This window comes from Salmo salar, chromosome 26, assembly GCF_965601325.2.
Source record: "Salmo salar chromosome 26, fSalSal1, whole genome shotgun sequence".
Classification (NCBI taxonomy): Eukaryota; Metazoa; Chordata; class Actinopteri; order Salmoniformes; family Salmonidae; genus Salmo; species Salmo salar.
The window spans coordinates 3,588,870-3,614,825 of record NC_138316.1 but is presented as its reverse complement, the minus strand read 5'-3'; the positions used below and the strand labels follow the sequence as shown (position 1 = coordinate 3,614,825).

Genomic DNA, 25,956 nt, shown 5'->3' with positions numbered 1-25,956 from the left:
TACTTTTATAATGTTCCTGATGAGACGCTGGTCCAGTCTGGGACCTCAAAAACAGCTGGAATCTGGAACTGAGCCTAGAAAATAGTCGAAGACAAAACCTGGGCATTAGCTAACTGAGCTAAAAGGTATTGTAAACGAAAACAATTATTTTTTATAATATTATATATTAAGCTATATGAGATTGTGTTTGTTGAATACTTGTGTAGCTATCTGCATCCCTCTTTTTGATGACCTGATTCGTTTCCAACTGCTCGCTAGCTAACGTTAGCTAAAAGGCTAACCTGCTTGCCTTGAGATGCTGGGGTCGATGGTCATACCACAGAATGGTGATACTTGCTCAATTAGCTAGCAGTCAGACCCTTTTTTCCCCATGTCCAATTTTCACTGCCTATACTGCATGTTAATTAGCTTGCTAGTTAGACATTTAACGTTTGATGTAACTAACGTTAGCTAGCTATTTGTTTTCCAAATACCAGCAAGCCATCAAGCTAGCTAGCTAACCAGGGACTCCCTAAAAACACACCACTCCGCACGAAGATATTTTCTTAGCAGGTTCGGGAAAATATTTTCGCTTACTACAAGCTTCACTCCGTTGATCTAAGTGGGTGGAGTGGGATTTTTGTAGTAGGAGACACCTTTTGGTAGTGTGCAACTGCAGCCTGCAATTCGGGGCGTTGCTGCATGTTCAGGAATGCCCCCCGTCGAGCATCCCATTGGTTCCTTCATGAACACTGCCTATCGAGCGCCCCCATTTGTTCCTCAATGACTGCCAGGAGGCTAGGGCGACACCATGTCCTAGCTAGCTAATCCAAAAAAAATGTAATTTATTTTAGACCGGTCTAAAGAAGCATGATATGAAGGAAATGTAGTCTATTTCAGAAGAACAGAATAGCTTACTCTGAGCTGTCCTTATGTTAGGTCCTGATCTGGCTTTGCCAAATAGCTGTGGGCTACTCTAGTTCATTTAGCAGACAAGATTTGCTTAGAATTCCGTGGCATTATTTTATAGTATGAAGAATGAGAAAAAAGAAGAAACCCGAATACTGCTCTTGATAGTATCACTGCTCTTTAATAAGCTTTATTTATCGTCAGAGCTTTCTAGAATACAATTAAAGGATACAATTGAACAAAGCTGAGTAAAATAGGAAGGATATTTTCTCCAAACGATTTGATGGAGTGCGCACATGCGGCTATTCTGTGTAGCGGTTAACAAAGAAATGGGTGTTGCTGTGTGCTTAATTTAGAGTTATTAATGTAACTTTAGTTGTTCTACAAATGTTGGGCTATATGTTTTGATGTTTAATACATTGTAAGGCTGCATGATGCGACTCTAATGATGATTTGAAAAAACTTGCTTGAAAGGCATGAGCTCTGCTTTGTTTTTTGCGCAGGCTGTACACACTTCATCAGTCACTCATTCACAATTTGACAAACACTTGATGATGCCTAGAATTTCATGGCGGCATCCCCTTTGTGTGGCTGTAATGCACCCTGAAAGAATCCATGCCTTTTGCAGCCAGTGGCCGTTGTGCCCTTCTCCCTGAGTGCTGCGTGTTCGGCAGCACCTCACTAACATGGCTCTCCATCACGTGATCGGATCTTTCTCACAGGCTACAAGTGAAGACAGACACATCGGGGATGCAACTACGGGCGTCCTTATCCAATTCCGAGGTGCATATTGAAGATATTGGAAGAACTGTCCACATTTACTTTTCGTCAGCCAACAAGATGAATAGGCCTAACGAACAACAAAAGCCCTAGCCCATGTCAATCTATATCCCCCATAGTACAAAAGTCGACCTATTCTGTGTGAGAGAAATATTCCAAACATAGTCTGGGATAGTTGCGGGATGCGATAGATCCTAAATGAATACAACCACTAGCATCAAAAAACATTAATTACGCAATGTGGCTGACACAACAGATCAGAATGTTTAGCTTAAAATGTTGACAAACTATTAGGCTATTTCTTCACATAAGCTCAGCAATGCGTACATGGCAGTAGGCTATAAGTGCTAATGTTCCATTTGTGGGAAAACACCATTCTCAAAAGTGACCGCAAATGCAATTATGCATGTAATGTTTTTATTTAGGGATGCAGCGGTATGACATTTTTGGCCGATACCGATATCCGATATTTTCCTTGCCAAAAATACCCGATACCGATAACCAATATTAACATTTTTATTAACACACACTGACCAAAAAGTTATTTTGTTGGCATTTACGTATGTCCCCATCACCAGTAAAACATAATCAAAATGTATTTATTTCACTTACTTGCTGTACTGTTTCATTGTTCAGTCGTTTCATTCTCAACCAGGATTTCATCATACATGTCAAGCAGTGAAGTTTCAGCTCTGTCTGTCCGTGGCCTCTCTTCCTCGGTGCGCACTGTCACTGTGTCCGTTTCCATCTTGTCCAGCTGTGTATGTAACATTTCACGTAAACCCCGTTTCTTGTCTGCATCAAAGTAGCGGTCCTTGTACCTAGCATCGAGCATGGTGGCGACACAGTAAAGAGGCTCAGAGAGAATACCACCGACTCGCTTGTTCACAGCCTCGGGTACTTTTGTAAGTTTTAACCCCACGTCTGTGTAGGCAGTATTGTTGAGCAGGTGTTCCAATGCCATGAGAGGGTGTCACGTCTGCTGCAGACGCTGTTGATTAGCTTATTTCTCGAGTCAGTTGTTCGAATGGCGCTAGGAGTGTGTTCATGTTTCAAACATGTTCTCAAATGCCATTGAAATGGCAGCAGTGATATGAGAACCAGCATATTCTTGAGCATGCAATACGGCTTTCCTCAGTACGAAATCCTCGTCGACCCACTGTGCTGTCAGACTCAGCATGCTCATGGGGCTGACAACGCTGGTCCAAATTTCAGTCGTGACACCTTAGCAAGTAGCATAACGAATTCCATTATTTTGGTGTTAATGGATTTCGCCTTTTGAGTTGTCTCTCAGAATTTTTCTTACTCTTTCAAATGACTGCTCAACTTTAACTTGTTTAGTTGTTGGAAGTGTGCGTATGTTTTTCTGCGTTTTGTTTTGTGTAGCGCTGTATTTTTCGTGGCGTCATTACGTCATCTACTTACGTATGTACGTCAGCTTTGACATCGGTTTTGCAAATCAGCGTTAAACTAGACATCGGGCCGATGTTGGCATTTTTAGCTAATATCGTCCGATTTCGATATGCTAGTGGCTAATGCTTAGAAATGATAATCCCAGATATTGTGTATCGCTTTGAGCCAATCAGGTTTCAGTCTGTTGTCTACCCAAGGCTGAACGTAAGGCACAACATCAGAAGGTAGCATTCTTAGACATTAGCCACTCTAGCATGGTGGTGAAAATGGTGTTTCATAAAGAAAGTATGCATATTTTCCCAGTTTCTCTCTGCCTTCTCCCCGTTTAAAGCTAGTTAAGGAGGAATATGATGCCCCACTGGGGACACAAGTGTATTACTGGGAAGGCACATCAAGCCTAGGCTTCCCAGGCTAACCTAAAATATTATTCCAGTTTGATTTGCTGCTTGTGTATTCATTCATATATATCAGCTAAAAATAGAACGTTATCATGTTTTGGTCACAGAGTAAAAAAGCACATGGCTAGGTAGTTGTCTACAGTAGGTTCTACCATTTCACAATAGCCTATAATCACCTTTTTGGGTGGATTCTTGTTGTTTGGTTTACTGTTTGAACAGTCGCTGAGATTATATTTGGTTAGTAATGCAAAATAGGCTACTTTGATGACTAGCCTATAGATCAGATCAAGGAACCAAGCGACAACACTGCCCCCTCAGCTGCGGAAGGAATGATATGGCGTGTCTCAATTTTCAGGTAGTAAGAGTATGTTGAATGCCGGAGCATATATTTTGTAACAAAAAACGACATTGCAACACTGCATCTTCCGTCTGCATAGAGCCTGTAGTAAGCGTGACCCTTGACTTGAACTCAGCCTAATTCTCCTAACCTGCTACGTAAATTCTCCTAACCTGTTACGAAAAAGTCACTTTCGGTCATAGCTGTATTGAAGTGGCATGTTTTAGGCTATTCCAGCTGGGGAACGGGACTTGGCGGTTTTACTAATTATCACAGCCACAAAATCAAAATTGTCTATATTGTAAAAATTCATAAAAACAAACATATGATTTTTGGTGTTCATTTAAAGTTAGGGTTAGGCATACAGTTAACAGTGTGGTTAAGGTCAGGTTTAAGATCAGATTTTATGAAGCAACATTTTTGAAATAGACAGGGTTTATGGCTGTGGTAACTAGTGACGACCAGACTTAGCCTAGCTAGCGTAGTAGCCTGGACAGCCGCTAGTGTGCGCTATAGATAGTGGAGATCCATAGCGCCCATTAGCGGCTTCCAAGGCTATTAGCGGCTGGCCAGGCTATTATCTTGTTTTAAGATGGCGCCGAAGAACATGGCTGACGTTTTGCATTCTCCCAACCAGTTGTGCTATTTTGTTCGTTTTTTCGCGTTTTGTGTAACTTATTTTTTTACTTATTGTGTACATAATGTTGCTGCTACCGTCTCTTATGACCGAAAAAAATAACTTCTCGACGTCAGAACAGCAATTACTCACCGCGGACTGGAAGAAACTTTTTCCTTTAACGAGTCCGATGAGAAGGATATCCTGCTTTCACTCGAACAGGCCCAGATCCCCGCCTTTTGAGTGAAGAAAAGACACAGGAAAGTGGTCGCGGATCGGGCATCCTTCTGAAGATCCGTAGTCGAGCAAGTAAACTTCCACTGCCATCCGTTCTTCTTGCTAACGTGCAGTCATTGGATAATAAAATTGATGACCGACGATTAAGATTATCCTACCAACGGGACATTAAAAACTGTAACATCTTATGTTTCACCGAGGCGTGGCTGAAAGAAGATACGGACAATATAGAGCTATCAGGATTTTCCATGCACCGGCAGAACAGAGAAGAAGCTACTTCTGGTAAGACGAGGGGTGGGGAGGGGGGTCTACTTGTCAATAACAGCTGGTGCGTGATGTCTAATATTAAATAAGTCTTAAGGTATTGCTCGCCTGAGGTAGAGTACCTTATGATAAGCTTTAGACCACACTATCTACCAAGAGAGTTCTCATCTATATTATTCGTAGCTGTCTATTCACCACCACAAAACGAAGCTGGCGCTAAGACCGCTCTCAACCAACTCTATAAGGCCATGTCATATCAAATGTATTTATATAGCCCTTCTTACATCAGCTGATATCTCAAAGTGCTGTACAGAAACCCAGCCTAAAACCCCAAACAGCAAGCAATGCAGGTGTTGAAGCACAGTGACTAGGGAAAACTTCCTAGAAAGGCCAAAACCTAGGAAGAAACCTAGAGAGGAACCAGGCTATGAGGGGTGGCCAGTCCTCTTCTGGCTGTGCCGGGTGGAGATTATAACAGACCATGGCCAAGATGTTCAAATGTTCATAAATGACCAGCATTGTCAAATAATAATAATCACAGTAGTTGTCGAGGGTGCAACAAGTCAGCACCTCAAGAGTAAATGTCAGTTGGCTTTTTCATAGCCGATCATTCAGAGTATCTCTACCGCTCCTGCTGTCTCTAGAGAGTTGAAAACAGCAGGTCTGGGACAGGTAGCACGTCCGGTGAACAGGTCAGGGTTCCATAGGCAGAACAGTTGAAACTGGAGCAGCAGCATGGCCGGGTGGACTGGGGACAGCAAGGAGTCATCATGCCAGGTAGTCCTGAGGCATGGTCCTAGGGCTCAGGTCCTCCGAGAGAGAGAAAGAGAGAATTAGAGAGAGCATACTTAAATTCACACAGGACACCGGATAAGACAGGAGAAATACTCCAAATATAACAGACTGACCCTAGCCCCCCGACACATAAACTACTGCAGCATAAATACTGGAGGCTGAGACAGGAGGGGTCAGGAGACACTGTGGCCCTATCCGATGATACCCCCGGACAGGGCCAAACAGGCAGGATATAACGATAACCCCACCCACCTTAAGAAAAGAAGAAAATGCTGACCCAGAAGTGGCGCTCTTAGTGGCCAGGGACTTTAATGCAGGCAAACATAAATCGGTTTTACCAAATTTTTACCGGCATGTCAAATGTGCAACCAGAGACAAAAATCCTGGACCACCTTTACTCCACACACAGAGATGCATACAAAGCTTTCCCCCGCCCTCCATTTGGCAAATCTGACCATAATTCTATCCTCCTGATTCCTGCTTACAAGCACTAACTAAAGCAGGAAGTACCAGTGACTCGCTCAATACGGAAGTGGTCAGATGACGCGGATGCTACACTACAGGACTGTTTTGCTATCACAGACTGGAATATGTTCCGGGATTCATCCGATGGCATTGAGGAGTACACCACGTCTATTATCGGCTTCATCAATAAGTGCATCGACAACGTCGGCCCCACAGTGACTGTACGTACATATCCCAACCAAAAGCCATAGATTACAGGCAACATCCGCATCGAACTAAAGGCTAGAGCTGCCTCTTTCAAGGAGCGGGAGACTAATCTGTGCGCTAAGAAATCCCGCTATGCCCTCAGACGAACCATCAATCAAGCAAAGTGTCAATACAGGATTAAGATTGAATCCTACTACACCGGCTCTGACGCTCGTCGGATGTGGCAGGGCTTGAAAACTATTACGGACTACAAAGGGAAACCCAGACACGAGCTGCCCAGTGACGTAAGCCTACCAGTTGAGCTAAATGCTTTTTATGCTCGCTTCAAGGCAAGCAACATTGAAGCATGCACGAGAGCACCAGCTGTTCTGGATGACTGTGTGATAATGCTCTCCGTAGCCGATGTGAACAAAACCTTTTAAACAGGTCAACATTCACAAAGCCGCTGGGCCAGACGGATTACCGGGACGTGTACTCAAAGCATGCGAGGACCAACTGGCAAGTGTCTTCACTGACATTTTCAACCTCTCCCTGAACGAGTCTGTAATACCAACATGTTTCAAGCAGACCACCATACTCCCCCTGCCCAAGGAAGTGAAGGTAACCCGCCTAAATGATTACCGGCCCTTGGAACTCATGTCGGTAGCCATGAAGTGCTTTGAAAGGCTGGTCATGGCTCACATCAACAGCATCCTCCCGAACACCCAAGAGCCACTCCAATTCACATACCGCCCCAACAGATCCACAGATGATGCAGTCTCAATCGCACTCCACAATGCCCTTTCTCACATGGACAAAAAGAACACCTATGTGAGAATGCTGTTCATTGACTACAGCTCAGCGTTCAACACCATAGTGTAGTGCCCACTTAAGCTCATCACTAAGCTAAGGACTCTGGGACTAAACACCTCCCTCTGCAACTGGATCCTGGACTTCCTGACGGGCCGCCCCAGGTAGTAAAAGTAGACAACAACACATCTGCCATGCTGATCCTTAACACTGGGGCCCCTCAGGGGTGTGTACTTAGTTCCCTCCTGTATTCCCTGTTCACCCACGACTGCGTGGCCAAACACAACTCCAACACCATCATTAAGTTTGCTGACGACACAACAGTAGTAGGCCTGATCACCGACAACGATGAGATGGCCTATAGGGAGGAGGTCGCCAGGACAACAACCTCTCCCTCAATGTGAGCAAGACTAAGGAGCTGGTCGTGGACTACAGGAAAAGGCAGGCCAAACAGGCCCCAATTAACATCAACGGGGCTGTAGTGGAGTAGGTCGAGCGTTTTAAGTTCCTCGGTGTCCACATCACCAACAAACTATCATGGTTCCAAACATACCTAGACAGTCGTGAAGAGGGCACGACAAAACCTTTTCCCTCTCAGGAGACTTAAAAAGATTTGGCATGGGTCCCTAGATCCTCAAAAGGTTCTACAGCTGCACCATCGAGAGCATCCTGACCGGTTGCATCACCGCCTGTTATGGAAACTGCTCGGCATCTGAACGTAAGGTGCTACAGAGGGTAGTGCAAACTAGAGGTCGACAGATTAATCGGAATGGCCGATTTTAATTATGGCCGATTTTCAAGTTTTCATAACAATCAGTATTTTTGGCCACCGATTTGCCATTTTTTTATTTATTTTATGTGGGGGGGGGGGGGGGGGGGGGGGTTGTGGGCTCGATTCCCATGGGGGGCCAGCACAGAAGAAAAAAAATATGAAATTGCTTGCGTCCCACCTAGTCAACAGCCAGTGGAATCGTGTGGCGCGAAATACAAATACCTCATAAATGCTATAACTTCAATTTCTCAAACATATTACTATTTTACACCATTTTAAAGACAAGACTCTCGTTAATCTAACCACACTGTCCGATTTCAAAAAGGGTTTACAGCGAAAGCAAAACATTAGATTATGTCAGGAGAGTACCCTGCCAAAAATAATCACATAGCCATTTTCAAAGCATGCATATATGTCACAAAAAACAAAACCACAGCTAAATGCAGCACTAACCTTTGATGATCTTCATCAGATGACACTCCTAGGACATTATGTTATACAATACATGCATGTTTTGTTCAATCAAGTTCATATTTATATCAAAAAACAGCTTTTTACATTAGCATGTGATGTTCAGAACTAGCATACCCACCGCAAACTTCCGGTGAATTTACTAAATTACTCACGATAAACGTTTACAAAATACATAACAATTATTTAAAGAATTATAGATACAGAACTCCTTTATGCAATCACGGTGTCAAATTTAAAAATAGCTTTTCGGCGATAGCACATTTTGCAATATTCTGAGTAGATAGCCCGGCCATCACGGCTAGCTAATTTGACACCCACCAAGTTTGGCCCTCACCAAACTCAGATTTACTATAAGAAAAATTGGATTACCTTTGCTGTTCTTCGTCAGAATGCACTCCCAGGACTTCTACTTCAACAACAAATGTTGTTTTGGTTCGAAATAATCCATCGTTATATTGAAATAGCTCCGTTTTGTTCATGCGTTCAGGTAACTATCCGAAGGGTGACATGCGGGCGCATTTCGTGACAAAAAATGTCAAAATATTCCATTACCGTACTTCGAAGCATGTCAAACGCTGTTTAAAATCAATTTTTATGCGATTTTTCTCGTAAAATAGCGATAATATTCCAACCGGGCGACGTTGTATTCGTTCAAAGACTGAAAGAACAAAATGGAGAATTCACATGAACGCACATCACCAGTGTCACTGTCCCTAGGCAGGGCTGCTGTACTTAGCCTAGAGACTGAAGAGCTCTCATTCCACTTTCTGGCGCCTTCTGAGAGCCAATGGAAGCCTTAGAAAATGTCACATTACAGCAGAGATGCTGTATTTTTGATAGAGATAACCTAGAAGGACAACAAATTGTCAGACAGGGCACTTCCTGCATGGAATCTTCTCAGGTTTTGGCCTGCCATATGAGTTCTGTTATACTCACAGACACCATTCAAACAGTTTTAGAAACTTTGGAGTGTTTTCTATCCAAATCTACTAATTATATGCATATTCTAGTTTCTGGGCAGGAGTAGTAAACGGATTAAATCAGGTACGTTTTTATCCGGCTGTGCAAATACTGCCCCCTACCCCCAACAGGTTAAGAACACATTCTTATTTTCAATGACGGCCTAGGAACGGGGGTTAACTGCCTTGTTCAGGGGCAGAACAACAGATTTTTACCTTGTCACCTCGGGGATTCGTTTTTGCAACATTCCGGTTACTAATCCAACGCTCTAGCCACCTGCCTTACATTGCACTCCACGGGGAGCCTGCATGGCAGGCTGACTACCTATTACGCGAGGGCAGCAAGAAGCCAAGGTAAGTTGCGATTTAGCATTAAACTTATCTTATAAAAAAACGATCAATCATAACATAATCACTAGTTAACTACACATGGTTGATGATATTACTAGTTTATCTAATGTGTCCTGCGTTGCATATAATCGACGCGGTGCCTGTTAATTTGTCATCGAATCACAGCCTACTTCGACAATCAGGTGATGATTTAACAAGCGCATTTGCGAAAAAAGCACTATCGTTGCACCAATGTACCTAACCATAAACATCAATGCCTTTCTTTAAAATCAATACACAAGTATATTTTTTTAAACCTGCATATTTAGTTAATATTGCCTGCTAACATGAATTTGTGTCACTTCTCTTGCATTCCGTGCAAGCAGTCAGGGTATATACAGCAGTTTGGGCCGCCTGGCTCATTGCGAACTGTGTGAAGTCCATTTATTCCTAACAAAGGCCGTAATTAATTTTCCAGAATTGTACATAATTATGACATAACATTGAAGGTTGTGCAATGTAACAGGAATATTTAGACTTAGGGATGCCACCCGTTAGATAGAATACGGAACGGTTCCGTATTTCACTGAAATAGAAACGTTTCATTTTCGGAATTATAGTTTTCGGATTCGACCATATTAATGACCAAAGTCTCGAATTTATGTGTGTTATTATGTTATAATTAAGTCTATGATTTGATAGAGCAGTCTGACTGAGCGATGGGTGGCAGCAGCAGGCTCGTAAGCATTCATGCATTTGCCAGCAGCTCTTCGCAATTCTTCAAGCATTGCACTGTTTATGACTTCAAGCATATCAACCCCCGAGATTAGGCTGGTGTAACCGATGTGAAATGGCTAGCTAGTTAGCGAGTGCGCGCTAATACCGTTTCAAACGTCACTCGCTCTCAGATTTGGGAGTGGTTTTTCCCGTTGCTCTTCATGGGTAACGCTGCTTCGAGGGTGGCTGTTGTCGATGTGTTCCTGGTTCGAGCCCAGGTAGGAGCGAGGAGAGGGACGGAAGCTATACTGTTACACTGGCAATACTAAAGTGCCTATAAGAACATCCAATAGTCAAAGGTATATAAAATACAAATCGTATAAAGAGAAATAGTCCTATAATTCCTATAATAACTACAACCTAAAACTTCTTACCTGGGAATATTGAAGACTCATGTTAAAAGGAACCACCAGCTTTCATATGTTCTCATGTTCTGAGCAAGGAACTTAAACGTTAGGTTTTTCACATGGCACATTGCACTTTTACTTTCTTCTCCAACAATTTGTTTTTGCATTATTTAAACCAAATGGTTAACCTTCTGGAAGTTTCTCCATAGTAGGAACTCTGGAGCTCTGTCAGAGTCACCATGGGGTTCTTGGTTACCTCCCTGACCAAGGCCCTTCTCCCTCGATTGTTCAGTTTGGCCGGGCGGCCAGCTCTAGAAAGAGTCTTTGGGGTTCCAAACTTCTTCCATTTAAGAATGATGGAGGCTACGGTGTTCTTGGGAACCTTCAATGTTGCAGACATTTTTTTTGGTACCCTTCCCTAGATCTGTGCCTCGACATAATCCTGTCTTGGAGCTCTACTGACAATTCCTTCAACCTCATGGTTTGGTTTTTGCTCTGACATGCACTGTCAACTGTGGAACCTTATATAGACAGGTGTGTCACTTTCCAAATCATGTCCAATTAATTGAATTGTAGCTTTTAACTAGCTACTGACTTTAGAAAGCTTTTCAGTTTGCACATGATCTAGCCTATATATTAATTTAGCTAATAGGCTAATCTTGTAGTGAATGAAAAGGCAGCCTATTATTTATAGATTTCCCGACAGCCAATGAACTGTAATCCTAGACCTACATTCTCAGATTATGCAGTTCCTGACACAATATTGGCAGCCATACAGTTTCCACAGGAAATGCTGGTTTTCATTCTTCTCTCAATATCTGCATCCCAAGTGGCACCCTATTCCTGACCCTATGTAGTGCACTTCCTTTGACCAGGGCCCACATGGTATCGCACTAAATAGGGAATGGGATGCCATTTTGTGACAAGTGTAGCCTAAGTCATTGAGGCTGCCTGAATCCAGTGTGTGGATTCAGGCACCATTGTTTTCAAGATTCAAGGCAATCATTTTCTGTAACACTGCTAGGACTGGCCTCAACTAAAAAAAATCTTCGTTGACCGAGAGTCGTCCTCTTCTTTCGACCAATCGATTGGTCTAAATGTTTAAACGTATTTTTCCATATCTAGACAGATGCACCTTATTTGTTTCTATAAAATCAACAACATATGCACTGAGCTTGTCTAATGCTTTACGCATTCATTTGATTAATTAAGACACACAAATGACACAAAGAGCTCGGTGGTTACGCTGTTAAAAAAAAAAAAAAAAAGACAGCGAGTGCCTGTGTGACTGGCTCACATTGTCTTGCTCTCCTCCCTACTGCAGCGAAAAGGCACCACAGCACAGCAAGTGTTTATTTCCGCTGTCCGTGCTGAAGCTGCAACATCATTTCAGCCATTTAGTTTCTTACTTGTTTGTGACTGAAAAGTTCTGTTACCGTAATCCCTAATTTGTTTTGGGATTATTCTACAATGTAGATTATTCCCTCAACCCTTGCTCTCTTTGCGTGAAACATGTAAGCATCGCATGTATGTCACCAATAGGACCTGACCTATAGCCTTTCATGATCACATCAATAAATTGGTTATAACCTCAACACGTGACAGCAACATGGATGATGACGAAGTGAAAAATAAACTTGAAACAGGTGAATGTTTACTGGTTGCTCAGGAGGGAAAGGGGAAGTCAGATCTGTGGAAGACATTTGACTTAGTTGTGGAAACTACTGGAGATCAAGAAAAAGGAGGGTATAGGAGCACCCGTTGCGTGAGTATTATGTGTGCCAAACAGCTGCTGTTAGATTACAATATTATTACTTTTTCTGACCATTAAGAAAAAGTGTAAACAACACTAAATAAATAAGTGTACCAGAGTCTGTTCTAATGAGGAAAAAATAAATATATAAAGCCTTTATTTCAGTAGACTAAAAACAGTTGCATGCATTCGTGAATTGCGGTTTATTTATTTGTTTAGGCTAATTATTCAAGGCACACTTTTATTTAATTTTAAAACTAAAATGCTTCATTGCATTTCAAAGCATGTTTGTATCCTATACCGTTTGATGGCATGAACAAATAAATGATTGATTGATATCGTAGCCTATATATTGAACTATAGGCCTAAGTAAGACTAAACAGGATGCGCTCTTAATCTTACAGCTCGATGGTGGTTACACATGGCTATTATACATGTAACGACATTGCTTATTATTATAATGATCATAATAACAATAAGAAGTAGATCAAGAAAAAGGAGGGTATATGAGCAAGAGCTGTGTTCATTACAATATTTTTTTCTGCCTGTTTGCAACCGTGTAAACAACACTAAATCAATTTGTAAGTAATACCAGTCTGTTCTAACAAAAATTGTAAAGCCTTTATTACAGCATAGCACAGATTAAAACAGCTGAATCTGGGGAATTGCTTTATCCAACATTTTTCCATTTGCATGAGGCTTGGTGCTCACGGAATCAGTAGGCTATTAAACAAACACTCAAACAGGCAACAGAAGCAAGATCTGTCTTATTTCTGTAGATATACAGTACCAGTCAAAAGTTTGGACACCTACTCATTCAAGTGTTTTTCTTTATTTTTACTATTTTCTACATTGTAGAATAATAGTGAAGATATAAACTATGAAATAACACATATGGAATCATGTAGTAACTGAAAGTGTTAAACAAATCAAAATATATTTGAGATTCTTCAAAGTAGCCTTTGACAGCTTTGCACACTCTTGGTATTCTCTCAACCAGCTTCATGAGGAATGCATTTCAATTAACAGGTGTGCCTTGTTAAAAGATAATTTGTGGAATTTCTTTCCTTAACGCGTTTGAGCCAATCAGTTGTGTTGTGTCAAGGTAGGGGTGGTATACAGAAGATTTGTCCATATTATTGCAAGAACAGCTCAAATAATAAAGAGAACAGCTCAAAGTTTGGATGTCTTCACTATTATTCTACAATGTAGAAAATAGTCTAAATAAACAGTGGGTATGACCAATTTTGACTGTATATGGATGATTTATAAAGCCAGGCACATATAACAGTTAGGCTATTGATTATAGGCCTAATTAATTCAGGGTTTATTCTCTCAATTTTCTTAGACAATTAGGCTAAGGAAGGGCTGTTTCCTCGTTTCTGCTGCTTCTGCCTCCGCTGCATTGTTCTCAATCCCAATATGCTGGTTAACTTTGCTATTATGCATATAGCAACAAAGAGAAAGGCGCCAATTCTACGGGACACTGAAGATTATGTTTCAGAACTGCGGACAGCGACCGTATCCAAAATAATATTTGATTTATTCGTGTAGCACCATTATTTTTACATAATACAACCATATACAATTTCAGTATCACATGTCTTATAGTGATGGGCTCTGCCATCCCCGTGGCCTCCGCAATGGATTAGTCCATTGAGACAGGTGCGAATCAGACGGGTGTCTTGTGCACCATGAAAAAGTAATCAAAGTTGCGACTGCTTGACTAAAGAAATCTGTCGCCCAACAGCCTATCGACCAATCAATCGACCAGTCAACTAAATGGGGTCAACCCTAAACACTGCACAGCTAATCACATTACGTTGAACATTCTAAGTGAGTCACCTAAAGGATTTAGCCTGAAGACGTTGATCAGCTTTGTTGGGTGACTTTTGGATCGAGACAGTTCAGCCACTCCAGGTCATAGAAACTTGGTCATCACAGATTTGCAGGAAGTGGCCTATAGTCAATTGTGTGTCCCAAATGGCATCCTATTGCCTATATAGTACCTTATGGGCCCTGGTCAAAAGTAGTGCACTCAATATGGAATAGGGTGCTATTTAAGACACAGTCCAGATCTATAAATCACAAAGTTGTCTTTACTTAGGCTGTAAATTAATGTGGAATGCTAATATCAGGCTTTATCAAACAGGTTGCTTCTCACTAGGGTGTCAAGAATAATGCTGACTGAAGATGGATGCTCCTGAGTACTTGGATTTGGATGAGATTGACTTCACTGATGATTCAGTGGTGAGTAAAAGTCCAAAACTCACGTTGTTCTACAATAAATAGTTACACACCATCTGGCTATGCCAGGGGATGTAATATAGTCTATGGGGCAGTTTCCTGGACACAGATTAAACCTAATCTCCATTGAGTTTGCTTTTTAGTCCAGGACCAGTCTTAATCTGTGTCGTCTGGGGAAACCTCTGTATGAAGTACTTTCTAGGCTACAGTTGGCTAAATTAATATTTCAATGTAATAAGCGCTTATAAACATACATGTTGATGGTCTCTTCCCTGTAAAAGTATTCTGTGACATCCTTGAAGAACATTCCAGAGCTGTCCAGAAGAAACGATGGTCAGGGAGAAGAAAGACAAGGTGTGGCCCGTAGGCTATTATTGTAAATGTATTCAAAAAAACGAATGCCTTATTATTTTGTAGCACTACAGGTAGCCTAAATGGCAGATGGAAACGTTTTTGTTTTATTTTACCATCTTTAGCCCCAGCCATCAACTGGAGCCGTGGTGTGTCGTCACATAGTGGCGGTGGAATCAAGCCGACCGGCATCGCCGACGTCCACAGCAAATTCCGACCTGTGAAGAGGGTCTCGCCACTCAAACATCAACCGGAGACCTCTGACAACGAGAGTGACAACGAGGCTCAGGCTCACAATGGGGAAGGCAGCAGCAAAGAAGAAGCCTCAGACAAAACACCTGCAGCCTGCGAAGGCCAGGGATTTAAAGCCAAGAGCATGGGTACCGGAGGAGCTCTTTTTGGGGAGCTGGAGCACTACGACCTGGACATGGATGAGATACTGGACGTGCCTTACATTAAATCCAGCCAACATGTCTCTACTCTTCCCAGAGTTCCCCATGACAAAAGGACGGTGGGCGGCGGTGGCAACGCCAGTGAGAGGTGCCACGGCATTAAGACCTCAACACTTACCCACCCTGAGAGCCTTGCAAGTGTCACCCAGTACTGTATGCTTTCGCCCGTCAAGTGGTCTGATATGAGGAAGTTGAAATCTCTGGACCCGGACAATCACCGACCACCCACTGGGGGCTATGACCACTCCACACCAGGATCACTTAGCTGTTCCTCTGCCTCAGACATGGATAAACTTTTAGCCAACAGGGCCTACCCAGAGACACAGGCACACAAGACAGGGGCTGACACCCCTGGGAGCAGCCAGGCAATGATGTTCCCCCTCCAGGGCTGTGCTGGGTCTAGGCAGGACAGCAGTAAGACCTGGAACGGTACAAGACTGCACGGAGAGTGTGATGACGAGACCAAGAAATCCCAGAACATCATCAATATCATCCGAGAGGGGCAGATTTCTCTGTTGGTAAGTCAACAGAATGGGGAAAAGCCATAATATAGTTGTAGACTATATGAACAATACCATTTTGTATCAGCAACTCACTGAGTGTTTTTCCTGGTGTTCTCTGTCCACAGCCTCACCTGGCGGCTGATAACCTGGAGCTGATCCAGGACGAGGAGGGGAACAACCTGCTCCACATCTCTGCGTCCCAGGGCCACGCTGACTGCCTGCAGCACCTCACCTCCCTCATGGGAGAGGACTGCCTCAACGAGCGCAACAACCACCAGCTTACACCTGCTGGGCTCGGGGTGAAGGTGAGTGAGGGGTTAGAGATTGGGTCAGGGCCTCTAGAAAACCTAACTTGTGGACATGGCGAATCAACCATGTCCAATCATGTCCACCTAACATGTCAACCAAGGCAGACGTCTAGGTTTCATTCTAAATGGCACCCTATGGGCCCTGGTCTAAAGTACTGCGCTATATAGTGAAAAGGGTGCCATTTGGAACGAAGACCTACTAAAGTTGGTTGTTAGTTAAGACCTTGATATTCCTGTGGGGAAAGATGACACCATGTCTCCGGCTGTGCAAGTCTGGGTTTCGGATACATATCTGTATTTTTCGCATTTACCCTCTTTCATTCCTTGTCTTCAATAAAAGAGCATCAGGACAGTGTCTATATCAAACTGATCTACAGAATAACTTGTGCGTATTTGCATGTGTTTGTGTGCGTGCAGAACGGCCATTTGGAGTGTGTGCGCTGGATGGTGAGTGAGACGGAGGCCATCGCCGAGCTGAGCTGTAGCCGAGAGCACCCCAGTCTCATCCACTACGCAGCCCGCTACGGACAGGTGAGGGAGACGCACACCGTTTTATAACCCTATCATAAACAGTCACCTTTATTCGACATTTACATGTACCAGGAACCGAAAATACAGACCGAATTGAGACAAAAGAACCTACCGTAAATTCCGGACTATAAGCCGCAACTTTTTTCCCAGGCTTTGAACCCCGCGGCTTAAACAATGACGCAGCTAATATATGGATTTTTCCCGCTTTCAATTTTCTTTTCTCCAAAAAAACACATTCTGTGACGTGCTCAGTTTTTTGGCGGCATGAAGCTTTCATTAGACCAATGAAATTGCCGAACGGATTAAGGTCAAACAACCTTTTAGTTTACTGTTTAGATTAAATAGAGCGCTCTCAAACTTCCCATCATTCTGATTACAGTAGTAATTTTGTCACCCTCATCATGGCAAAGACACGGAGAAATGCATATGATGCAGCTTTCAAGTTGAAGGCGATTGATCTAGCTGTTGGAAAAGGAAATAGAGCTGCTGCACGGGAGCTTGGTCTTAATGAGTCGATGATAAGACGTTGGAAACAGCAGCGTGAGGAATTGACTCAGTGCAAAAAGACAACTAAAGCTTACTGCTGCTTTTTTAATTCAGTGGGTGCGGCTTATATTCAGGTGCACTTAATAGTCTGGAAATTACGGTACACATAATCTACATACAGTATATACAACATAGATACAGTAAAAACAAAACAATTACACATAAGAGATAGATATATATATATAATATACACAACATTAATACTGTAATATCTAACTTTTTGGGCAACCTGACCAATTCACATAGAAATGTGGGTTATAGATCTGCCATTCTTATTGAAAGCAAGTCTAAGAAGTGGTAGATCTGTTCTATGTGCACTATTTCAATGCTTTGTGTGCTTAAGTTTAGTTTTTGAGTCTTTTACTTTCAGGTTTTGTACACCAGCTGAAAATACAATATTTTTGATTATGGAAAAGTTATTTCACAGCTGTTTAGATGAGACAATGATTCTCTACACTATACTTGCTTGTTTTGTAAAGTATACACTGACATTAGGCTATTAAGTTTAGCAACCAGGAAATGGCAGAGCGATTTCTGCGTAGTGCATTTTAAGTGTGGAAATATATACAGTATATTGCAGTGTGGTCACCACTGCAGCATTTCTGTCACCGCAATATCTATCCACACTAAATATTGTATTGTATGACTTTTGAATCCCATTTTCTTTCATCTTTTTTTCTGTATATTTTGTCCTTTTGGATGTTCATGATCTCTCTTTTAGGAAAAGGTTCTGCTATGGCTGCTCCAATTCATGCAAGAGCAAGCCATTTCTCTGGACGAAGTGGACCAGTACGGAAACAGTGCAGTGCATGTAGCTGCTCAGTACGGCCATCTCACTTGCATTCAGGTATGTGGTCCTCTGTGGCTGTTGGTAAAGCATGGCGCCTTCGAACAAGGTATGGTAGTAGGTGCTAGGCGCACCGGTTTATGTCAAGAACTGAAATGCTGCTGGGTTTTTGACACTCAACTGTTTGCCGTGTGCTTCAAGAATGTTATTTTTGAAGATATCGATTCTTTAGCTCCCCCCCCCCCCCAAAAAAAAATATATATATACAGTGGGGAGAACAAGTATTTGATACACTACCGATTTTGCAGGTTTTCCTACTTACAAAGCATGTAGAGGTCTGTAGTTTTTATCATAGGTACACTTCAACTGTGAGAGACGGAATCTAAAACAAAAATCCTGAAAATCACATTGTATGATTTTTAAGTACTTGATTTGCATTTTATTGCAAGACGGTGCATGCTTATTAGTAACTGGAATAAGCAATTTCGTAAATGTGTCAAGTGCAGTGTCTGGTTGCTCCTGGCTTGCTGAATCAACAGTAGGAAACAAATCAGGAGTAATATATCCGGCCCGCCTCCTCATTCTATTGTGCCCTTGTCTGTAAAAGAGAGGATCTGGACTTTAGACTGTGCTTTTACAAAGTAGAATGAGGATGCGGGCTGGATATACTACTCATGATTAGTGTCCTGCTGTTGATTCAGCAAGCCAGACGTATCAAAAGTATGGTCGGTGACCACATTAACTATGTTTCAGAGAGACAAGCTGGGCCTAGGAAATATTGAAAACACTGTTTTACTTTGTTTCTGCACTTCTATGTACGTTAGAGAATACAGATTTCATTTGCATGTTTTGTTGTTAAACTAAGTTGTTTTAGAGAAAGAATACTGGACGATAAGGACATTTGTAAATTTACTTTTTGGATGTTTGCCCATCCGTTTGCACAAAATGCTTTCTGTACCATTTTCTTGAACATCTATTCATTATTTTTGTAAGGCTTCAATGCCATTTCAGACACTACTAACAGCCGATAGGTCTTTGTTTGGAGCTCCTACTACATGAACTGACAAAGCAGCATGTCTTTCTTTCCTCAGACCCTGGTGGAGTACGGCTCCAACGTCACCGTGCAGAACCAGGGCGGCGAGAGGCCTTCCCAGAGCGCTGAGCGGCAGGGCCACACCACCTGCGCCCGCTACCTGGTGGTGGTGGAGACGTGCATGTCGCTGGCCTCCCAGGTGGTCAAGCTCACCAAGCAGCTCAACGAGTGAGTGGGAGGTTCCTGTCTGACTCTTTTGATCTGTCCCAAAAAGCATCCTATTGCATACATGGTGCACTACTTTGACCAGAGGCCTATGGGTCCTGGTCAGAAGTAGTTCCCTATATAGGGAGCAGGGTGTTATTCGGGATGCGGTCTTTAACTCACCTCAGATTACTTGTGTTGTCTGAAATTACTCCCTGTTCCCTATATAGTACTATTAGCAGAGTTCTGGATTTGAGTCACATGACTTGGACTCGAGTCTCAAATTTGATGACTTGAGACTCAACTTAATAGAAAAGAAAAGAACGTAATACTTGATTTGGATTCTCAAGACTTGAGACTGATGACTTGAAATTATCCGGCCAGGTTTTGTAACATTTTGTCACTCATTGTGGCACAGAGTCTCCGTGGATCACTCTCCGTGCAGCCAGAGACAGTAGCCACAGCATCGCCTTAGCAAAAAAATGCAACAGATTGGCTAGTGAAATGCACACTCGACCCTCACACCCTCAACACAGGTCGGGTGAGCTAGCGAACAGATTGATGGTTTGCTGTACAGGTGCAGTGCAAACATGAAATGGTAGTGAGAGAGGATTGACATAATAAATAAATAAATATGCAGCTCCCCAAAAAATTGGTGATCAAGAATATTAACTGCAGGCAGGCTAGTGGTTATGAACGTTGGGCCAGTAACAGAAAGGTTGTTGGTTCGAGTCCTCGAGCTGACTAGATGAAAAATCTGTCTGCCCTTGAGCAAGGCACTTAACCCAAATTGCTCCTGTAAGTCGCTCTGGATAAGTGCATCTGTTCAGTAATTAAAATGTAAATGAAAGTTCACCAGCAATGGGGCATCAAGGAACAATTAATAGCATAGGCTTACTGGTCTTTTGGCATGTCGAAAGTGCTTGAAATGTATAGTTTACTTATGAATCTTGCATTTGGAATTTGATGTTAAAATTTGTTATTACTGTGGCGCAATTCTCGCCAGTGTAGAGCTTTGTTTTCTTGTCAAAATGGTTGCTGTTGCTTTCACATGTTTTAAATGCATACATGGTAAATCTATGTTTCATCTAATCTGACAATAATTGGTAGCATTTCATCATTCCATGCCCGTACTGTTTATTGCAACACTTGGACTTTGCTGTTTGATACGATACATTTTAATTTACCATTTCTTACACTCTGAGGCGGCGCGAGGTTTATTGTTCACATGAGCATTTGTGAGACTCATGTGGTGGAAGTTCTGTTTATTTAATTCAATGTATCGTTTCCTTTGTTCATATTTCCTTGTTTATGTCGGAGTTCCGTGTATCTGTGTCCTATGTCTCTGTCATTCTGGTTGCGTCCACCTCAGTGTGCATTCTAGGCTACGTGGACTGTGCGCCACATTTTGGAGTCAGTACGTTGCACGAGAGAAAATTATTGTTCCATGTAGTGATGTGTATTATTAATAGTGATGAAATATTATTAATAATCAATAAGTCTGATGAAGATGTATGTACCATTGTTACAACACTTGTGACTCGAATAACAGTGTCTTGGTCTCACCTCTGGCTATCAGTGCACTTCATCTCTGGTCAGAAGTAGTGCACTACATGGGGAATAGGGTGCCATTTGGGATGCACATAAACCTAGTCTTTACACCAATGTGGATAAAAATAAATAATAATTTCTTTAAAAAGGTGTAATAACCGCAGCATTTCAGAAAATGTACATTTTTAGCATGCAAACTTCTATACGTTTTGGAAATGGAGATGCACTGAGGATTTTCAGGAGGTTCATTTTACTGAATCGATGTTTTATAAATTAAGATTTCCATAGCTGGTTAACTTACCTTGCCTGCATGTCAGTGTTATCATTATATATTGTTCCAAAAATTTTCAGACAAGCAACAAAGACGAATGCTCTACAGAATCAAGTTCAGCTACACCTGGATCCCTCAAAAGCAGAGGGAACTTTGCCACGATCACCCAGGTCTGATCTTCCACCACATACTGTACTATACTGTACACCATTCACCGTCTACACATTGATTACAAGCACGTACATGTAAATTAAATATACCCAAATCAGTCATTTCTGTCTTTTTGATGATCAGCTCCCATGTTCCGTCTGTGGAGGCGTGGCCTGAGATGACCCTGACCGCAGAGGGGACCCCCGGGGATGGCCACTGGATCCTGAGGCAGAGGAGCGTCGACTCAGACACCGTCCTGCGCCAACTGCTGGGTAAAGACATCTCAGACAAGGTGTGCACCAAGGAGAAGCTGTCCCTGGAGTTCCAGGAGGGCTCCAGAGCGGGGCCTCCTAGTCTGAACGGGGCCAACCCTGGGCCCCTGCGCAGGATGGGGGTGGTGGAAAGACGGGAGCTGAAGCTGGCCAGACTCAAGCAGATCATGCAGCGCTCTCTCAGCGAGTCCGACTCGGACACCTACCCCCCTGAAGAGGCCAAACATGGCCCCCCCCCAGGGGTGCGCCTAGAGAGACCCAGCCACCTGCCCATCGCAGAGAGCGAGGAGCCTGTCGGCAGCCTGCATCTGGGCATGAAGAAGCACACCTCGACCACCGAGCACAAGTCAGCTTTCGCCCTCAGCACCTCCAAGTCCATGGATGGATACCCCTCGCCCACATCGGACAAAAGCGAGCTTGACGCTGACGGGAAACAGGAGGCCGGTGGAGATTTCCCCGACTACAACAATGGACAAAAGATCACGACGAGCCCCAAAAGTGCACTCAAATCGCCTACCTCTCGAAGGAAGACCTCCCAGAACCTGAAACTGAGGGTGACCTTTGATGAGCAGGTGGTTCACAAGACGGGACCACCAGAGAGTGAGCCGCCCAAGGGTGCCCACAGTAAAGAAGGAGCCGGAGGTAGGACTCCTACAGGGTCCGAGACGGTGAAGCGCCCGTTCGGGACATTCCGCTCCCTAATGGAATCGCTGAGTGGAAATCAGAACAGCAACAATAATAATGTCCAAACGTCTCCCTCTGTCAAACAGTCAAGCTGTGGTGTGTCCCAGGGCTCGCCTGGCAGGAAAACTGAGGTTAAAACCAGTCCATGTGGGCACTCCAAGGGCAAGAGCAAAGCTAGTGCTGTTTAGGGGCCTTTTTTTAAGAAAAAATTTAAGGACAAAATAAAAAAGCATTGTACTTTCTCTCACAGTATTTGATCAACTTGACAATTTTTTTGTAACTGAAGTCTCCTCTGAAGTATCCAATACAATTGTATTAGAGTATGTATACTTATGCACACACAGTTATACCATTGGTAATACAATCTGTGGTTTTTCACATGCACTTAATGTGCACTAGCACAAAGCGTATACACTGGATAAAAATATAAACGCAACATGCAACAATTTCAAAGATTTTACTAAGTTACTGTTCTTATCAGGAAATCACTCAATTGAAATGAATTCATTAGCCACTAATCTATGAATGTCACATGACTGGGAATAGAGATATACATCTGTTGGTCACAGATACCTTAAAAAAAAGGGTAGGGGGCATGGATCACAAAACCAGTCAGTATCTGGTTTAACCACAATTTGCCTCATGCAGTGTGACATCTCCTTCACATAGAGTTGATCAGACAGTTGATTGTAGCCTGTGGAATGTTGTCCCACTCCTCTTCAATGGCTGTGCAAAGTTGCTGGAAATTGGCGGGACATGGAACATGCTGTCGATCCAGAGCATCCGAAACATGCTCAATGGGTGACATGTCTGGTGAGTATGCAGGCCATGGAAGAACTGGGACAGCTTCCAGGAATTGTGTACAGATCCTTGCGACATGGGGCTGTTCATTATCATGCTGAAACATGAGGTGATGGCAGTGGATGAATGGCACGACAATGGGCCTCAGAATCTCGTTACGGTATCTGCATTCAAATTGCCATCGATAAAATGCAGTTGTGTTCATTGTCCGTATCTTATGCCTGCCCATATAATAACCATGGTGCACTGTTCACAACGTTGACATCAGCAAACCGCTCGCCCACACAACACCATGCACGCTGTCTGCCATCTGCCCGGTACAGCTGAAACCGGGATTCATCTGTGAAGAGCACACATCTCCAGCATGCCAGTGGCCATCGAAGTTGAGCATTTGCCCACTGTAGTCCGGTCAAGTCCCTGGTGAGGATGAGCATGCAGATGAGCTTCCCTGAGACGGTTTCTGACAGTTAGTGCAGAAACTCTTTAGTTGTGGGCTCCTGAGTGGTGCAGTGGTCTAAGGCACTGCATCTCAGTGCTAGAGGCGTCACTACAGACCCTGTTTCAATTCCAGGCTGTATCAAAACTGGCCGTGATTGGGAGTCCCATGGGGCGGCGCACAACTGGCCCAGCGCCGTTCTGGTTAGGGTTTGGCCAGGGTAGGTCATCATTGTAAATAAGAATTTGTTCTTAACTGACTTGCCTAGTTAAGTAATGGTTAAATAAAAAACACTGTTTCATCTGCTGCCAGGGTGGCTGGTCTCAAATTATCCCACAGGTGAAGAAGCCGAATGTGAAGGTCCTTGGCTGGCATGGTTACATATGGTCTGTGTTTGTGAGGCCGGTTGGGCGTACTGACAAATTCTCTAAAAGGATGTCGGAGGCGCCTTATGGTAAAGAAATGAACAGTAAATTGTCTGGGAACAGCTCTAGAGGACATTCCTGCAGCCGGCATGCCAATTGTACGCTCCCTCAGAACTTGAAACATCTGTGGCATTGTGTTGTGTGGCAACTGCACATTTTAGAGTGGCCGTTTGTTCCCAGCACAAGGTGCACCTGTGCAATGATCATGCTGTTTAATCAGCTTCTTGATATGCCTCCCCTGTAAGGTAGATGGATTATCTGGGCAAAGGAGAAATGCTCACTAACAAGGATGTAAACAAATTTGTGCTATATATGGGACCAACACTACATGTTGCGTTTATATTTTAGTTCAGTGTATTTGAAACCACTGTATATATTTAAAGCTTCCTTCACATCACTTCTAGTCATTCGTAGTTTCATTATCTATGCAGTGGTTGGTTATTGCCAATATTTGAGTTCCTGTCTGTATCAGTGACATGTATTGATGAGAGGTTTGAATGCAGTGATTTAATATAACCACACTTTGAGAATGAGGATACGTGTCCTTTTCTAATTATGATAGCATTGTTAGGGCTCTGGTGAAATATAAATGGTTGATCATGTTTTGTGATTTTATCTTTGGTGTAACACACATTTGACAAAATGTCAAACAATGAATTTGATACTTCCCTCAGTACAAATGCAATAGTTGCTCTAGTCTATGTGTGGTGTTAAACCTAAAGTGTATTTTACATTTTGTAAAAGAGTTGTTTGGTTAATTCCGTCTTTCTGCATACAAAACCTAATATTGATGATGCTTTGCGTCCTCCCACTAGTTACGACAAACTCAGAGCTGAAATAAACCATTACTTGTCTTCTGTCTCCTGGTTGTCTGTATGATTCTGTGGATTCAAAACAAGTCTGAAATTGTTAAGGTTTGAAACATTACCTGGGTTGTTCTCAGATGTAAGTCCAAATGCAGTCATGAGTCAGTATTGACTCACCACAATCCATAATCAAGATAAAATCTCATCATGATGAGGTAATACAGAGTTATTACACATGTAATGTAAGTTGTGTCCCTTGAAGTGATGTGGCCATTGGCCAAGTATTCAATTCAAGTAACTTTATTTTCCTGTGCATGGAATGTCTTGCGTGGAGTGGTTCATAAAATAAAAATACAGTACATACAAATAATCAGAACAGGAAATAAAGGAGTCCATTAAATTGAGCCCATTCAATCATTTCTTAGCAAGCATAGTTAAAGATGACTACTCTATACATTAAGGAGCCTGACAGAGGTTGGCAAAAAAAATTGATGCAACACATTGGGTTTATGCTGTTTTTTAAACCCAATTCAACCAATAGATCGGGTGTATCAAAGTGTAATATATCATTGGTTCGTTCTATTGAGATAGATCATTGAGACTGATGGGTTTAAATAAGATCATATATTTTTCATGGGGTGACACTTAAAACAATATTTCAATATGGTTTGTTCAGACATCAAAATGTATGTTAAAAACAAGAATAATGTCAGCTTGTTGTTATAGCCACTATACATGTTGTGGCTTCATGCTATCAGAAACACATTACTGTAACGTTATACATAACAATATTTTGGTATTTTGCAGGAAATCAACCTATATTTATTACATGTAAGGATCCCAAAGGAATCGAATGGATCTTCACTATGTCACGACTTCCGCCAAAGTCGGTCCCTCTCCTTGCTCGGGCGGCGTTCGGCGGTCGACGTCACCGGCCTTCTAGTCATGTAACGCCCTGGCCATAGAGAGGGGTTTTTGTTCTCTATTTTGGTTAGGC

General features: G+C 42.7%; 1 protein-coding gene across 3 annotated transcripts; it reads left to right on the top strand.

Annotated features, from left to right (window-relative positions):
* Nucleotides 1-25,014, top strand: sncaip (synuclein, alpha interacting protein). 3 transcript variants are annotated; one of them, XM_014174910.3, is made up of 10 exons: nt 1-125; nt 14,754-14,851; nt 15,151-15,202; nt 15,325-16,169; nt 16,280-16,459; nt 16,880-16,993; nt 18,261-18,386; nt 19,418-19,587; nt 21,466-21,555; nt 21,680-25,014. In XM_014174910.3, the coding sequence occupies exons 2-10, from the start codon at nt 14,795-14,797 to the stop codon at nt 22,677-22,679; spliced, it is 2,634 nt and encodes an 877-aa protein (XP_014030385.2). In that variant the 5' UTR covers nt 1-125; nt 14,754-14,794; the 3' UTR covers nt 22,680-25,014. The 3 variants fall into 3 exon arrangements, with proteins under 3 accessions (XP_014030385.2, XP_014030384.2, XP_045564291.2); XM_014174909.3 differs by having other exon boundaries at nt 15,130-15,202; XM_045708335.2 differs by having other exon boundaries at nt 23-125; nt 14,769-14,851; nt 15,130-15,202.
* The last annotated feature ends 942 nt before the right edge of the window (nt 25,015-25,956 follow it).

Excerpts from the sequence above, each read along its gene's own strand:
- sncaip (XM_014174909.3), top strand. The coding sequence starts at position 14,795 with ATGGATGCTCCTGAGTACTTGGATTTGGATGAGATTGACTTCACTGAT. Across the intron at positions 16,460-16,879 it reads CTGCTGGGCTCGGGGTGAAG|AACGGCCATTTGGAGTGTGT; the intron begins GTGAGTGAGGGG and ends GTGTGCGTGCAG. Across the intron at positions 19,588-21,465 it reads CTCACCAAGCAGCTCAACGA|ACAAGCAACAAAGACGAATG; the intron begins GTGAGTGGGAGG and ends AAAAATTTTCAG.